The sequence below is a fragment of the Anoplopoma fimbria genome, chromosome 13, assembly GCF_027596085.1.
Source record: "Anoplopoma fimbria isolate UVic2021 breed Golden Eagle Sablefish chromosome 13, Afim_UVic_2022, whole genome shotgun sequence".
In the NCBI taxonomy this organism is placed as follows: domain Eukaryota; kingdom Metazoa; phylum Chordata; class Actinopteri; order Perciformes; family Anoplopomatidae; genus Anoplopoma; species Anoplopoma fimbria.
The window spans coordinates 25,001-39,215 of record NC_072461.1 but is presented as its reverse complement, the minus strand read 5'-3'; the positions used below and the strand labels follow the sequence as shown (position 1 = coordinate 39,215).

General features: G+C 40.4%; 1 protein-coding gene across 1 annotated transcript in view; it reads right to left on the bottom strand.

Moving 5' to 3' along the window:
- Positions 1–1,175: 1,175 nt before the first annotated feature.
- Positions 1,176–14,215, bottom strand: part of gfpt1 (glutamine--fructose-6-phosphate transaminase 1) — a 14,540-nt gene continuing 1,500 nt past the window's right edge. Inside the window, exons 2-19 of the mRNA XM_054610337.1 lie at positions 13,919–14,026; positions 13,268–13,375; positions 13,042–13,167; positions 12,872–12,930; positions 12,645–12,779; positions 12,496–12,557; positions 12,333–12,412; positions 12,128–12,236; positions 11,858–12,021; positions 10,089–10,184; positions 9,646–9,743; positions 9,306–9,426; positions 8,778–8,935; positions 6,380–6,494; positions 5,777–5,904; positions 5,261–5,428; positions 4,657–4,818; positions 1,176–3,340 (exon numbers count right to left, since the gene is read on the bottom strand). Coding sequence (XP_054466312.1) covers positions 3,296–3,340; positions 4,657–4,818; positions 5,261–5,428; positions 5,777–5,904; positions 6,380–6,494; positions 8,778–8,935; positions 9,306–9,426; positions 9,646–9,743; positions 10,089–10,184; positions 11,858–12,021; positions 12,128–12,236; positions 12,333–12,412; positions 12,496–12,557; positions 12,645–12,779; positions 12,872–12,930; positions 13,042–13,167; positions 13,268–13,375; positions 13,919–14,026 — 2,042 coding nt within the window. The 3' untranslated portion in view covers positions 1,176–3,295. The remainder of the gene's footprint in view (positions 3,341–4,656; positions 4,819–5,260; positions 5,429–5,776; positions 5,905–6,379; positions 6,495–8,777; positions 8,936–9,305; positions 9,427–9,645; positions 9,744–10,088; positions 10,185–11,857; positions 12,022–12,127; positions 12,237–12,332; positions 12,413–12,495; positions 12,558–12,644; positions 12,780–12,871; positions 12,931–13,041; positions 13,168–13,267; positions 13,376–13,918; positions 14,027–14,215) is intronic.

Genomic DNA, 14,215 nt, shown 5'->3' with positions numbered 1-14,215 from the left:
TAATAGTGTGACAAATGCAGTGGGCCAAAAATACCTGGTTGTCTTACTGCATCCAGTCACATTTTGCAGAATTCAAGCCAGTATGCTTCTCTGGCTATTCTGACACACAACCCGGACATATGAGCAAGAGGGTCAAAGTTCAAAGGTGCAATGTTATGACCAATTACTATGTCCCAATTTAATGAATACCGAATGCAACAGTGCCAACTTTGTAATTGTAACTGCAGTAGGTACTAAAAGTAAAAAGAAAAAGTATGCAGCGAACGTCTAATAAATACCAGGTGTGTCAGCTGATTGCTCTGTTGCATTAATTAGGCGGGTGATGTCACAGGCCTACACTTCATGTTGTCTTTGGTCTATCAGAAAAATGGAGAACCAATCCTAAAAAAGGGTCTGTCAAAACAAGGAAGAAACATAACGCATTCTGCCCTAACATTGACTGTCTGCATTGCTGACATTTGAGCTCGTCATAGGATGAAAAGCTCAGGTGTAGTTTATCACATTAAAAATGGTTCTGATCCAGTTCAGGCTCATAGTTTTGTAACTCGGCACACTGTGACACAATTACAATTGTGCCATTGTTAGCGTTATTCATTACACCTGTGAGTTTCCTGTGGTGTCAAGTCAAAAAATAAATAAATACTATATTGAAGCTCTGCCTCAACTAATTAAGGTGATAGTGGAGAAAACACATACTAACACATGCTAATATGCATCAATCAGACATCATAAAGCTGTGATTAGTCTGTACCTGCTGGTGATGTACTTGACTGCAGCACAGAGAATGTTACCTGAAATGCTACAGATGATGCCTTCTCTAGATGCAAGACTTCCAACTAAACCCCTTGTGGTTGGAGCATGGAGGCTGCATTTGCTCAGTTCTGTTGCGATCTTCTGTAACAACTCGGCAGCTGCACTGGAAGCCCTTGTTGTGGTTAGTCAGTGCAATGAAATCCTTCTGAGAATTGCACTTGCTTTCACCAACAGTTTAGCTTTTTACCTTTCAACCATGCTGTGGCTGAATGCATTCCTCAGGCTAACGCTGGCAGGAGTGCTCTTCTCATGAGAAAGACTGGACCAACATCGACAATCAAACTGTGCCACCTGTGCTTCATAAAAGACCTTCATAAAACAACAGCTCCTCTCCTTTGTGTCCCTGAATGTTTGTGCACCTGGACTCTTTTAATACATACAACTAACCAGAAATGACAGCTTGAATATCAATCCAAATGCAAGTCTTTACTGGATTTACACTGCCTGTTTTTATGTGCATGCACACCCTTAACTGTACCTTCTCATCAATTGAACTCGGACAATTAAAAGGGAAGTTACTTGACACTTTATTGCATCAGTTTTCACTAAGCAACCCAACAGAGGTTGCTAAGATTCATTGCAGCGTCGTTTGTTTATGCCTCCAGTCAAGAAATCTAAATCTACTTACAGCATGTATGTGGGTCACAAAAGTATCTGTAACAACATTGTCCAGTTTTTACACTCTTTCACTCACTCAAGAGAAGCTTAATATTGGAGGAGGGGGGGGGGGGATTCAAAAGTCAAGTTAAGGCTTGACTTCAAAAGCAAAATAAATAATTTTAAACCTAAAATATGGGATGTACTTACAAAGTAAAGATAAGAAAGCAAGCAGATCATATTTCTTCACTACACAACTACATGTGTACAACTCTCTTTCCTTAGCGTTTGAAACAAAGACATTTGGATCACACACACACACACACACACACACACACACACACACACACACACACACACACACACACACACACACACACACACACACACACACACACACACACACACACACACACACACACACACACACACACACACACACACACACACACACACACACAGCTGGCATCTGACTTTCTATCTAAGTAAACATCAGTAAACCAATAGAAGTAGTAGTATAGTAATAGTAGACATACTGCCATAAAACTGTGTACATGCCCCCTTTAGGCCTTCATACCAAACATGCTACCAGAATCAGTAATTTTTGGCTACAATATATGATGAACATATAAAATATATATATACGTTTTCGTTTACAACTGCCAGAGCCTTTGAGGAGATTTTTGGTTTGACAGTATATTTCAAATGACAGTAACATTCACATTTCAAATCAAAGAGTAACTTCAATAATATAAAACTCCTTTAAAAAAAGAAAGTTAAATGTAACAAAAGAAAGAAAGAATAGCTACAAATGGTCCCAATATTGCAGTAGTTGTGCTGGCGAGGTGTGGGTTGTGTACTGGATGGAACTTCATCTCACTTGAATTCCTTCACTTTATAGTTTAAATCTAAACTAGAGACCTGTGATCAGCAACAAGACCAGCATAAGAATCACTAAATTGTTCACATATAGCTTTTAAGTAACAGTAAAATGTACAGAGAATGGTCGAAGCAGAAACAGTGTTCGGTAACAAAACAATCTCACACTCTGGAATATGTCGCTTAGTAAACAAGGATGATTCTTGTTTACTGAGCCCAGTAAAGACCAGAGTTTAAAATCCAAAACACGAGGTTTATACACAAGAACAAGCTTCAGTAACCTACCCAGAAAGATTTTACACAGCAGCGTATATAAACAAGCTTTACTGTGAGTAAGCTGTGTGTCCTCAGAAGAGAGTCCAAGAGAGAAACGGATTCAACACTGGCAAACTGCGCTACAATTAGGAAGAAGCGATGACCTGTGGCTTGGAATGATTTAGGACAGTCATTTACTTCAACTGTGGAGTAAAGAAACTTCAAATTATAAGCTGCCAAAGAAAAAAATATCCAAACTAAATTACAAATCATTGCACTAAAAGGAAAAAAAAGAGCCAGTAAGGTCTTTAAAACACATATTCTGTCAGTCAACTGCTGGAACAGCAGCTCCAAGATGCTCCCAGTGAGACTAAATCAGCAAAAATAAACATGGAGGGCACAAAATAAATGGAAATGGTCACCGTCAGTTGTTACAGCTTGACTAAGCATGAGAGCATGATGAAGATAGGTCAGTGCCAACACAGACCTCGCCAACACAGACAAAACTGCTTCTCTAACAATAATGCCAAAGGTTAAGAAAGTGAGACACAGATAATATGAAACAGTGAGATACACAACTGTTGAGTAAAAGATTGCATTAAAAAGAGCCATGAGACGCGACACAGAAACGGGACATTGTTTTCTCTTTGTTGACGCTTCCTCGCCAACTGCACGCGTGTGAATGATCATCCAACTGCACGCGTGTGAATGATCATCCGCCTGCCTTTCGTTACGTGTCGATTGGTGCGGTTCACTCTACAGTCACAGACTTGGCCAGGTTTCTTGGACAGTCCACCTGTATGGAAACAGAGGGAGGTAATTTACTACATAACAAACAGCCATATAAATGGACAACAAGTAATAAGAGATTTCTACTATTGACTAAATGCTACAGTCATGACAACAACAACAACAACAACAACAACAACAACAACAACAACAACAACAACAACAACAACAACAACCAGTGATATGGCAGCTTGACAGACCCCTCAGTCTTCAGATCCTAGACATACTATACTAAATGAAGGTGGGACTGCAATAGAGGCTGTCTGCACAAAAATGTTTGCTTTTCCGTCAAAACAGCAGCACAATTTAGCGCGGTAATTAATAGGTATTGATATAAAAACAAGAGCGAACTGGGCTGCACTGTCAGGACATCTCTCCGAAGTCAAGTGCTCTAAAAGCAGCATCAGCACTGGCTATATTTACATGCCTTACTTCAGTTACGCTGTTTACTTTGATGTCCTGCATTTAAGCAAAGCCAATGAAGTAAAAAAAATTTTTTATGATAAAAAAATGATAATAATAATAATAATAATAATAATAAGGTACAACAGCTTGTCCAATCCTGTTTAAAAAGTAAACTACATCTAAAAATGGAGAAAGAAACAATAATACAAATAACACTAATAATAGTTATAGTTGATGTTCTTTGCCAAGCGTTAAAAATGTCTAAATCCGTGCACACGTTGAGGTGTTTACCTTCACAAGTGACCTCGCTAGAGTAAGGAAGTTCACATGCTTTGACCCAGAATTAGGTTATTTTTCTAATGTTGTGTGGTGTTTCACTATGGGAAGTGCCTCGAGCACCCAGAATGTATAGCGCTCTGGGCTTGGCCCGTGACAGGTGGAACCTGAACACGGCAGGCTTGCCTGCACGGGTCATTGACACCGTTCACAGTGTTAAATGTACACTCCAAGGCCTCCAGTCCGTCACAGTGACAAACAGGCTTTAGATTTTTCCGTCAATATTGAAAAAGTTCCATCAATAACAGAAAATATTTGGTTAACGCAGACTGTTACAAGCCCACATTAGCAAAATTAAAATAATACGAAAATGCTCCTGCATGACGTCCATTGTTCTCAACTTGTACATTAATGTTGTGACTTCCACAGTGACCAGTATATCTAAAACACTGGCGAACTGGCGATACTAAAAGCTTTAAGTTAGAATGATGACTGTAGATGCAAATGGTGGAGATGCGGGAGTTCAGAAACGGATATTTTACTGTATTTTTTAGTCTTAAGTGACAGGTGATGTAATAAATCTCATCTGGTAAAACGGTCATGATTATCAGTTACTGCTGAGCCTGAAGGGACAGTACTTACGTCGTAACCTCGGAGGACAGCCAGGTGGAAGGAAAGCAGCTGCAGCGGGATGACGCTCAGGACGCCCTGCAGGCAGTCCACACAGTGAGGCACTCTGATGGTGCGGCTGGAGTTCTTAGCTGTCTCGTAATCGTCTTTGTCACAGATCACAATGGGGCGGCCCTGTAAATCAAACAAAGCAAATCATCGGTCAATGTGGCCCCAAACCTCGATCTCTCTCAGTTGATTGTTACACCTCCTAAATCCACATCTGCCACTAATTACTAACAGCAATGATGTCATGCTGGAAAGAGCCCTCTCTTGTATTTAAAGAGGTGAAGGATCAGAGGTGTGGCACAGACAAGACTGTGAAGTGTTCAGAAAGTTTAAAATTTAAATGTTTTTTCATAATTTTGGCACACAAAAAAACAACTTGCTTGTAAAATCAGAGTTCAAATAAATTGAGTAATGTCATAATGCTTCCTGTTATAAATTATGGAGTTATAAATCTGCAGGGTCAATCACTTGGGTTCCCCACTGCAAAAGGATATTTAGGATATTTCCTAAATATCACAACATTTGGTGCACATTCATATATTTTCGGATGTCCGTGTATAGGTCTTACCTGGCGGGCAACAATTTGATGCAGGGCGTTCTGACATTTGGTGTAAGTGTGGTCTCTCATGATGATCATAATGACTGGCATGAGTTTATCCACCAGGGCAAGCGGACCATGTTTCAGCTCTCCAGCCAGGATGCCTTCTGAATGCATGTATGTGATTTCCTTGATTTTCTACAAAGGATGAAAAACACCCATAGGTTAAAAAAAGCTATGCTTATGTTGTAGTCATTATGGATTACATTTCAAAACAGAAAGACAGAGTGAACCTCTGAAGTAACACTACTTTCTAAGACTTGAAGCTGCTTTGCTCAGTATTTTATTATTCAATAAGGTGAGTGAGATATACAGACAGACACAATTATCTTTAATATAAAAAGGTAAAGAAAATGCAAAGTATTTCTTGCAGTCTGGTATTACTTGTATAAAGCCCTCCAGAGACACCTGGCAGTTTTTAAAACATTGAAAGAAAAGCAGAAAAATCTGTCAAAGCTGCTGGAAAAGAAGGTTGTATTTGCTCACCAGAGCTCCTTCCAGGCAGGTAGCATAATGGTAACCTCTGCCCATGATCAGGACACTCTTCTGTTCATACAGCTCTGTTGCCAACTTCTGGATCTCATCATCCAAACTGAGGACCTCCTTAATCAGATCTAACAGGCATAACAGAAAAACAGATGGGATTAAGTATTTTTTTTTTTTTTTTAAAAGTGGCAATGTGGAAGCAAAAAAAAAAAAGAAACTATCATGCAAAATCTTGAATAAAATACTGTGTCAACATGATGCTGTTGTCACATGCTGGAGTATTGTCTCGGACTCATAATGTTTGGATTGGGAGCGGCAGAGTGGCCAGACATTCTTCATTAGTTTACCATTAAGGACATTCCTTCATATGATTTAGATTCAGAGGAGCATGCGAGAGCCTACAGGGCTCTCTTCTTCTGATCCCACTCTCATCCCTTAGCTTCCTCTTCAAAGAGGATTGTTTGAATAAACAACCAAAATAAAACAGGCTTTGAGTGTACTTCATAATTGCCCTGAGAGTTGGTTTCCCATTCCTTGACATTGTAATCTCCCATTTGATCAGAATTTGTGTTTCTGAACCAGAATACCTGTGGCTTGATTTACCTGGAAGCACTCTCAGGCCCTGGATTATCTCTCGGCGTCTGGGCTGCACGGAAATCCTGTCATCGCACATCAAGAGTGCAAACATGATCAGGGCCACAAACTGGCTGGTGTAGGCCTGCAGAGCAAATAAAAGCAGATTGCATGTGTTATTAAGGTTAGCATTATATTGTAATTCATAAATCACATTTTTATATAACAGCTGTCTGATGATTTGTGCATAAGGTAGAATGACCACATCTACCACTGGACGTTGCAGCATTGCTTGTTGTGACCTGATTACTAAAGGTAAAGTAGTTTTCCTGTTTTGCAGCTTTAATATTGAAAACAAAGAGCAGCAACCAGATCCTCTCTTTTGGTAGAGTTCTTGGAGTCTGTGCTTCTTGTCTCCCTATTACGATAGTAAACTCTGTCTCCATTTTATAATCTGCACCAGATGAGAATTGAAGGAGAGGAAGGTTTTAATTCCTCGCCAAGCAGCACTAAAATGCATGCAGCTAACTCAAAGCTAGTGCTCATCCTGGAAAACTTTGTTAAGACACAACATCACACCAGAGAGCACAGCCTCTGATCATTCTGGAAATGTCACTGCTCACAGCCTAAGCACATCGGAGACTGTATGCTTGCCGTCATCACCGCCCACTCTCTCTCTCCGTTCCTTCATCTCCGAGCACGTTTGGAGGCCTTCCATGCCCAATTGGGAGATTTAATCAGTGTTCGAGTGAAGCCAAGTCATTTCACAGGACCCTCCAGGCTCAGAAATGGCAGTGTCTATTGCCAAGAAAATAGCTGTAAAACCGTAACACTGTTTTTTCCTTCCTGACCACATGCTAACCACAATCCCTCAGAACTCTGACAGTCTGTGCTGGCGGGTAAGATGTGGCAACACATGTAATCCACATAGTAAACTGTGGGGTTTTCTGATGTTCTGGTCACCAACTTTTAATGCTTTTCATGCCAATTGTAATCCTGCAAAGATGACCACCCTTGTATAGAGATGAATATGAAAGAAAATCTCTCGAACAGACACAGCTGTGGACTAGAAAACACATTTTGTAGCCCTGTAAATTCTTAAAAGATACTGCTACATAATTCAGAAAAGCACTCCTCTATTTAGTCAGTTGACCTGCCAGAAGGATTTTTGCATTTCAATAGCGTCAAAGTATTTGGTCTCCACTTATTACATAAATCTTGTATATGATCATAGGAATTGGAAAAATATATTTTCTTTTTTTCTCTTCTCCAGTTAACAAAAATGTTTTAATTAGCATGAGACAAAGAAAGTGGATGCCAAATAGATGAATTAGGATGTAACTTAGCAGTTCAGTGTGACACGTGTGCTCCATAGATTTGGTGAGCAAGGTTGCAGCATTAGGTCGAGTTGGGTGTGGGTGTGTAGCCCAGCCAGCCAAGCAGTTAATGATGGCGTCTCTGAGGCGTGCTCTGGGGCTTTGGAGCAGCACAAGAGACCCTGAGCCAAGCCCAAGGGCTGGGCCAGGGAGGGACCTGCTACACTCTCTCACTCTCTTCAGTAGATGGGGCTCCATTACTCGGAGTCCAAACTGGCAAAACCTTTTGGTTTTTAGAAAGGGTGGGGGGAGAGGCACAAAACCAAAGATCCTGGCTTTACATGAGTTGAGATGAGAATATCAGGTTTGTCAACTCCCAACGGGTTCAGAGTGGAGGGAAATGTCAGCTTTCAGGAGGCAGGGCCAGACTCACAATGGAGTTTTCATCTGGGTTTCATTCAGTGGGCGTTGAGTTCATTTATGAGATGATGTAACAAATTCGTGTACAGTTTCGTCAAACTCAAACTGCAAATATTTATGGTGGGATTTGAAGTGAAGTACACCTCCTTACTTAGAAGAAATGTGGCAGTTCTCATGGGCAGGTGCTTGTGACCAGAGAAAATAGACACATTGTTTTTCCCAACTCAGCAATATGTTCAGTGGGGCTTAGTAAGTTAGCAGAATCTGGTAATGTACATATAGATGTGGGCTAGCTGTTTACATCCCATTGTAATGTCATCAAGTGGTCTGTCCAAAAGTATTGGTGATCATTCCTCAGGGACAAGTTAGCCAATTGGCAGGTGTGCATCAATACAAACTATAGATGAACTAACGATTATGTTCCTACTCCCTTAGTCTTTTTAAAAAAGGACATTTTCAAGAGCCTGAGGGGATGTTGGGAGTGCTTTTTTGTCTGACCCAAAGTTAAAAACTCAAAACTATTCATTGTTCAATCACAGGTTATAAAGAAAACAAGCACATTGACATTTGGTCCGGGAAGGAGGAAAATAAAATAAAATTGCATTTTGTAAGACGTAACCCTTTATCTGCCAAAAAGCTTATTAACATTTCCCATAGCTTGCTGGTATAAAAAAAACAAAAAAAAACCTCACCTTGGTGCTGGCTACTCCAATCTCAGGCCCGGCATTGATGTGGACTCCGCAGTCAGTCTCCCTGGAGATGGAGCTTCCCACTGTGTTGGTGATGCCCACAGTCAGAGCTCCTCTCTCCTTACAGTAGCGCAGGGCCATGAGGCTGTCGGCAGTCTCCCCTGGAGAATTGGCAGGAATAGAAAAACATAGCAGGTCATGAAATGTAACAGTTCTGACAGTAAAACATTGCTGATTTATTAGTTTGTTAGTAAATGGGTTTTGTACCACACAGGAATAATTTGAAACAGCTTCACAGATAAACCACAACAAAAATATCACAAACATATCTTGAAATAAAAATACACATCACACAAAAGAAACATACACACGTTCAAAAGACTACAGCAGAAGAGATTCAGAAAAGTCAACTGTACTGCACAAGTTTGACTTGGCAAAGAGCAGACTCAAGTTGAACACAAAAAAAGATTAATCAGCTAGAAACGTGGTTCCCAGGGTCGGAAAGTAGAAAACTGGCACCCGCCACCCCACCTGATTGGCTGATGAAGAAGCAGACGTCATCTCGGAAGACAGGAGTGTTCCTGTCCAGGAAGTCACTGGCCAGCTCCACCATGACAGGCAGCTCAGTTAGCTCCTCAAGCACCTGGCGGGTCTGGGAAAGCAACAGAGCTCTGTTCAGCATAATTCTGTTAAAACAAGCCAGTGGAGCTCGGAGCAGAGAATGTGCCAGTGCTCAAACCTCACACCTGTGTCCACAATACAGACATGACCTACTGGTTTGATGGATTCAATGTAGATGGTAGACAGACATGTTTCCATTATGTCCATTTACACCAAAGAAGAAAAAGCATTTGGCTAGGTGGCTACTCACAGCTACTCCTGCATGGTAGCTGGTTCCGCAGGCAATAAGGATAAGTCGCCGACACCTCTGGATCTCTTTGATGTGGTCCTTCAGTCCACCCAGTATCACTGAAAGGAAAAGCAAACAGCTAATCAATCATTCTGCTCCATTAGTTTCCACCTCATTAAAAAGGTTGAAAAAATGCACATGAGAGAATGTTTTAAGAAGATGATCGCAGACAAGTTAGTTTAGGAATTTAGCTTTTTTTTTTTTTTTTTTTTTTTTTTTTTTTACATGAACTTCAACTTCTCTTGTTTTAAAAGTATGATTATTATGACATACAGTGATATGCAGGCAATCAAAAAGATCAATGTGTTCATGCATGAGTTTGAGCAAAATGCATGATGGGACAGAGAGGATAATAGTGCATTCATGGATGTTTTATTACATCAATTGCCACTTAGAAAACTAACCTGTGTTGTTGTCAAAGTTGATTCTCCCCCTCATTGTATTGACCACAGACTCTGGCTGCTCAAAGATCTCCTTCTGCATGAAGGAGCTGAAGTTGCCTGTGGAGGAAGGATCAGAAGTAAGGGGCACAATTCCAAAACTAGTAAATAATAAAAAAGTAAATGCCACTTAAGAACACTGTGATGGACTTTTTATGAAGTGTGCCGTCTGAGAAGGGTCTTGTTGACACACATTAAGTGCGTGAAAACACAAACCACGAGCTCCTGGAGAAGCAAGAAGATCTTTACAATGTTTTACTAATAAATTAGGTTTTCCTGGAAATGTAGGGAGTCTTTTTGTTGCTATATTAACATATTCAGAGCCACAGGGTAAGTTTATCTCTAAATGAAGGAAAACAAACAGCAGACATCAGGGAGATTTCCATTAACAATAAACTGTGACACCAAAACATGCAAGCAATTTAGGTCATGTGAATTAGGTTATTCAGCAGAAAGGCTTGAGAAACTGAATTGAGTAGAGAGGCTGAATAATGACAGGACCACAAAGGAATGTCGAGTGCAGCCAATAACAGTTAACATCTGCCCTCTGCTGGACAACTGAGGAAGAGTCAGTGAAGAAGATGGAAATAAATAAATAAATCTACATTTTTCACAGTGTCCTTTAGCTTTAAGAGTGTTCACATCCATATTGGATGAACAGTGCAAGGCATGCCTCCCTTTTTAATCAAAGTTAAACAAACAATTTTAATTTTATCAATACATTTTGGTCCCTTTTAAAGTACTTGCTGGTTCAAGCTTCTGGCATATGATAATTTGTGGGTCCTTTTTGTTAAATGATAATTTAAAAAAAAAGTTTTTGGACTTGGTTGAATGAATATGCAATTTAAAAGACATCACTTTGGGCTCTGGGAAGTTGTGATGGCTGCTTTTCACAACTTTGTCTTTTCATGGACAAAATTCTAATGGAAAATATATTCAGCAGATCAAGAATAAAAATAGTGTTATATAATAATGATAATAATAATAATAATAATAATAGAAAAATGAAAATGCAGCCAAAGTCCCCTTAAAAGTAGTAGTTTGACACTTTAGGAAATATATTTATTTGCTTTCTATACTAAAGTTATGCAAGAGGATTGACACCTCTTTCATGTCTGTAGGTAAATATGCAGATATAGCTAACTGCCAGTTAACTGGGCAAAAAAAGACTGGAAACAACAAATATGACCTTCTAAGTAACAGAATCCACCTTCCAACATCTTTAAATCCCTGTAAAGAAATAGTCCCATATGAGATTTGAGACATGAGAGCAAGTAAGCATATTTCCCCAAAATGTGGAACCATCCCTTTTGGGAACTCTCTATAAAAAGTGCTACAATCCCTACAATGTTCTTCTGAAATTTACACTTAAGGCTTGTAACCCTTTGTGTAATTTAAAATCCTATGTGTGAGAGTACAACACTAAAAACAATAAAAGTTCACTGTTCTTCTACATACTGAGTGCACTATTTATCAACTCAGCTTTAGAGGGGGAAGTTTAGGGTGATAAACTCCTGCAACTCAGGGGTCATTTTAATGACAGTGGCTTCCCTGGGGGTTCAACTGATCCAGAAGGGTTGTAACTAGCTGGATGATAACAAGGATGGCCTTAGGGCTGGACGTCAACAGCCAGCTCAGCTCAGCCAATCTCCCATTAAGACTTACACAATAATAACAGGGTTCAGGACTAAATTACAAGGCAGTTCATCAATGATTTATTTCCTTCCACTCACCCTTCATGATCTGCTGTAGTTCCATCTGCAGGGTCTGGATGGCCCGGGCTGGATAGTCTCCTGCCGTGCGCTTTATCCTGTGGATGGACAGCCGTCCTTCCATCACGGCAGCCACATCATCGTCCTCCAGAAAGATCACCCGATTTGTGTGCTCAATCACTGCGCTGTAGATACGAGAGAAACAGACCACAAACATCATCAGACCTTTGGTCAGTCAGCTGGGGTGGACTGCTGTTAAAAGTGGATTCAGAGATACAGGTATCAGCTCACCTTGCATCAGAGGCAAAGTAGTACTCCACAGCTTTCTCATCCACAGGGAACAAGCAGGTGTCCTGGTCCATCCTGGGTATGGCACTGCAGCCCTTCTTGTCTTTAGCAGCTAAGGAAAAAAATGACAAGTAAAAACTTGCATGAGTCACACTTTTTCAATCATACATGGACAAAAATCAGACAAAAAACTGACATTTTTACTTACTGGAGCGGTAGAGCACAGGAATATGATCTGAGGACAGCTTGTGATCACTCCTCACCCCCATCAGCAGGGGACTTCCCCTCCTGCACAGAAACATCTTTATGAACAAACAATACTTTAATCTGCAATAACTAACAACAGTTTGACAGCATCAGTGAGAGTGTACCTTGTGCCAACCGCCTCTCCAGGGTAGTGGACACTTTTGAAGACCAGGGCAAAAGCTCCCTCCTGGCAGGTGGAAGAACAAACTCATCAGACAGGCTCTTTTATCTGCTGATCATTCAGGAGCAGTAGTGTTCATGAGCAGGTACTTACCAGCTGCTGAGTCACCCGTTCCACCAGTGTAGCGAAACTGATGTCATCATTCTCCCGGTTGTCAAACATGTACTTCACCAGCTTGGCGATGGTCTCTGTGTCAGTCTCAGATTCAAACTCGTAGCCTTTGCTCTCCTGTGGCGATGGAAAGAGAGTTAAACCTGTCTCCTGTCAAAGTGATGAAAAAGCGTCTAGAATACCATATTTTATGATAAATATTTGCTCACCAAGAATTTCCTCAGGTCTTTGTAGTTGGTGATAATTCCATTGTGAATGACAATGAACTCTGCAGACCAGAAAGATTATTAGAAACTTTATGATATCAAAATACCTGCAACCAGGTCAAAAAAGTGACTGTGTGCAGTGAGTCAGCGCTGGATCTTTAAACACAACTCACCATTGTTCTTGTCAGACCGATGAGGATGGCTGTTAACTGGGCTTGGTTCACCGTGGGTGGCCCAGCGGGTGTGAGCAATGCCGAGATGAACATCAAACTCCACATCCAGGTCAATATCCTGCTGCTCTAAAGGCCAAAACATACGATATTCAGTATCCCACAGTACACAAAATGACAGATCGCAAGGAATCTTTGTTTAATGGTTGATTCATGGCACATGGCTTACTGTTGATCTCCTCATCAAGAGCCTTCACTTTTCCACGTTGCTTGATCAGTTGAATGGACTTTGCATTCGTCTCCCAGTCCTTGCCATTGCCACCATCTATTCCCACACCTAACAAAATACAGTAAAATAACAAAAAATTGCATGAGAATTACAACGATCACAAGTCCTTAAGATTAAAGAAATATATATTATGCTGATATTACAACTTTGCAAGTTATGTCCTGTTTTTGGGGTTTAATGTCAGAACAGAATGTAAACATAACACGCTACTACACTCACTTTCAATACATGGAAAATAACTTTAAACACTTGCATGAAATGCAAATGGACTTCACATACAGTGAATTACCTCCATTAGTGGTCCAGTAAGTCTAACCGACAACATGAAAATGGCTGTTCAATTATTCCCAAAGAAAATCAGTCTGGCTTTGTGTTCTTAACTCATTCCCAATTTAAAAATAAACAAAACATCAAGAGTGACTGATAAAACGATTCTAATGCTTCATTAATTGTTGGATTACATTAAACACGCTGTAAACACCATCAGCAAATAGGTGGCATTATCGGAATAACTGTCCTGCAGGCAGTCGAGGAAATAGGCCTGATAAAAAAGTGGGTGTTGTTGATAAGAGCCTTTTCCATCTCTCTCACCAGCTGAGTCGTAGCCTCTGTACTCCAGACGGTGCAGACCTTTCAGGAGGATCTCAAGGATCTCGCGGCGAGTCCTTGGCACATGGTAGTTGAGATAGGCAAAGATTCCTGGGAAGAGGAAGGAACAAAACTTCAAGATTCAGAGCTGTGTTTCTGTATAAAAAATGTCTGCCCTCTAAAACAGTTAATTATGTCTTCCTTTAAAAGTATCCTTAGAAGTGCAGCTGAAGGCACAGACTGCCTGTCAACAATAGAAAGTATACATCACAATAATATTATGAATATTTTTGCATACGA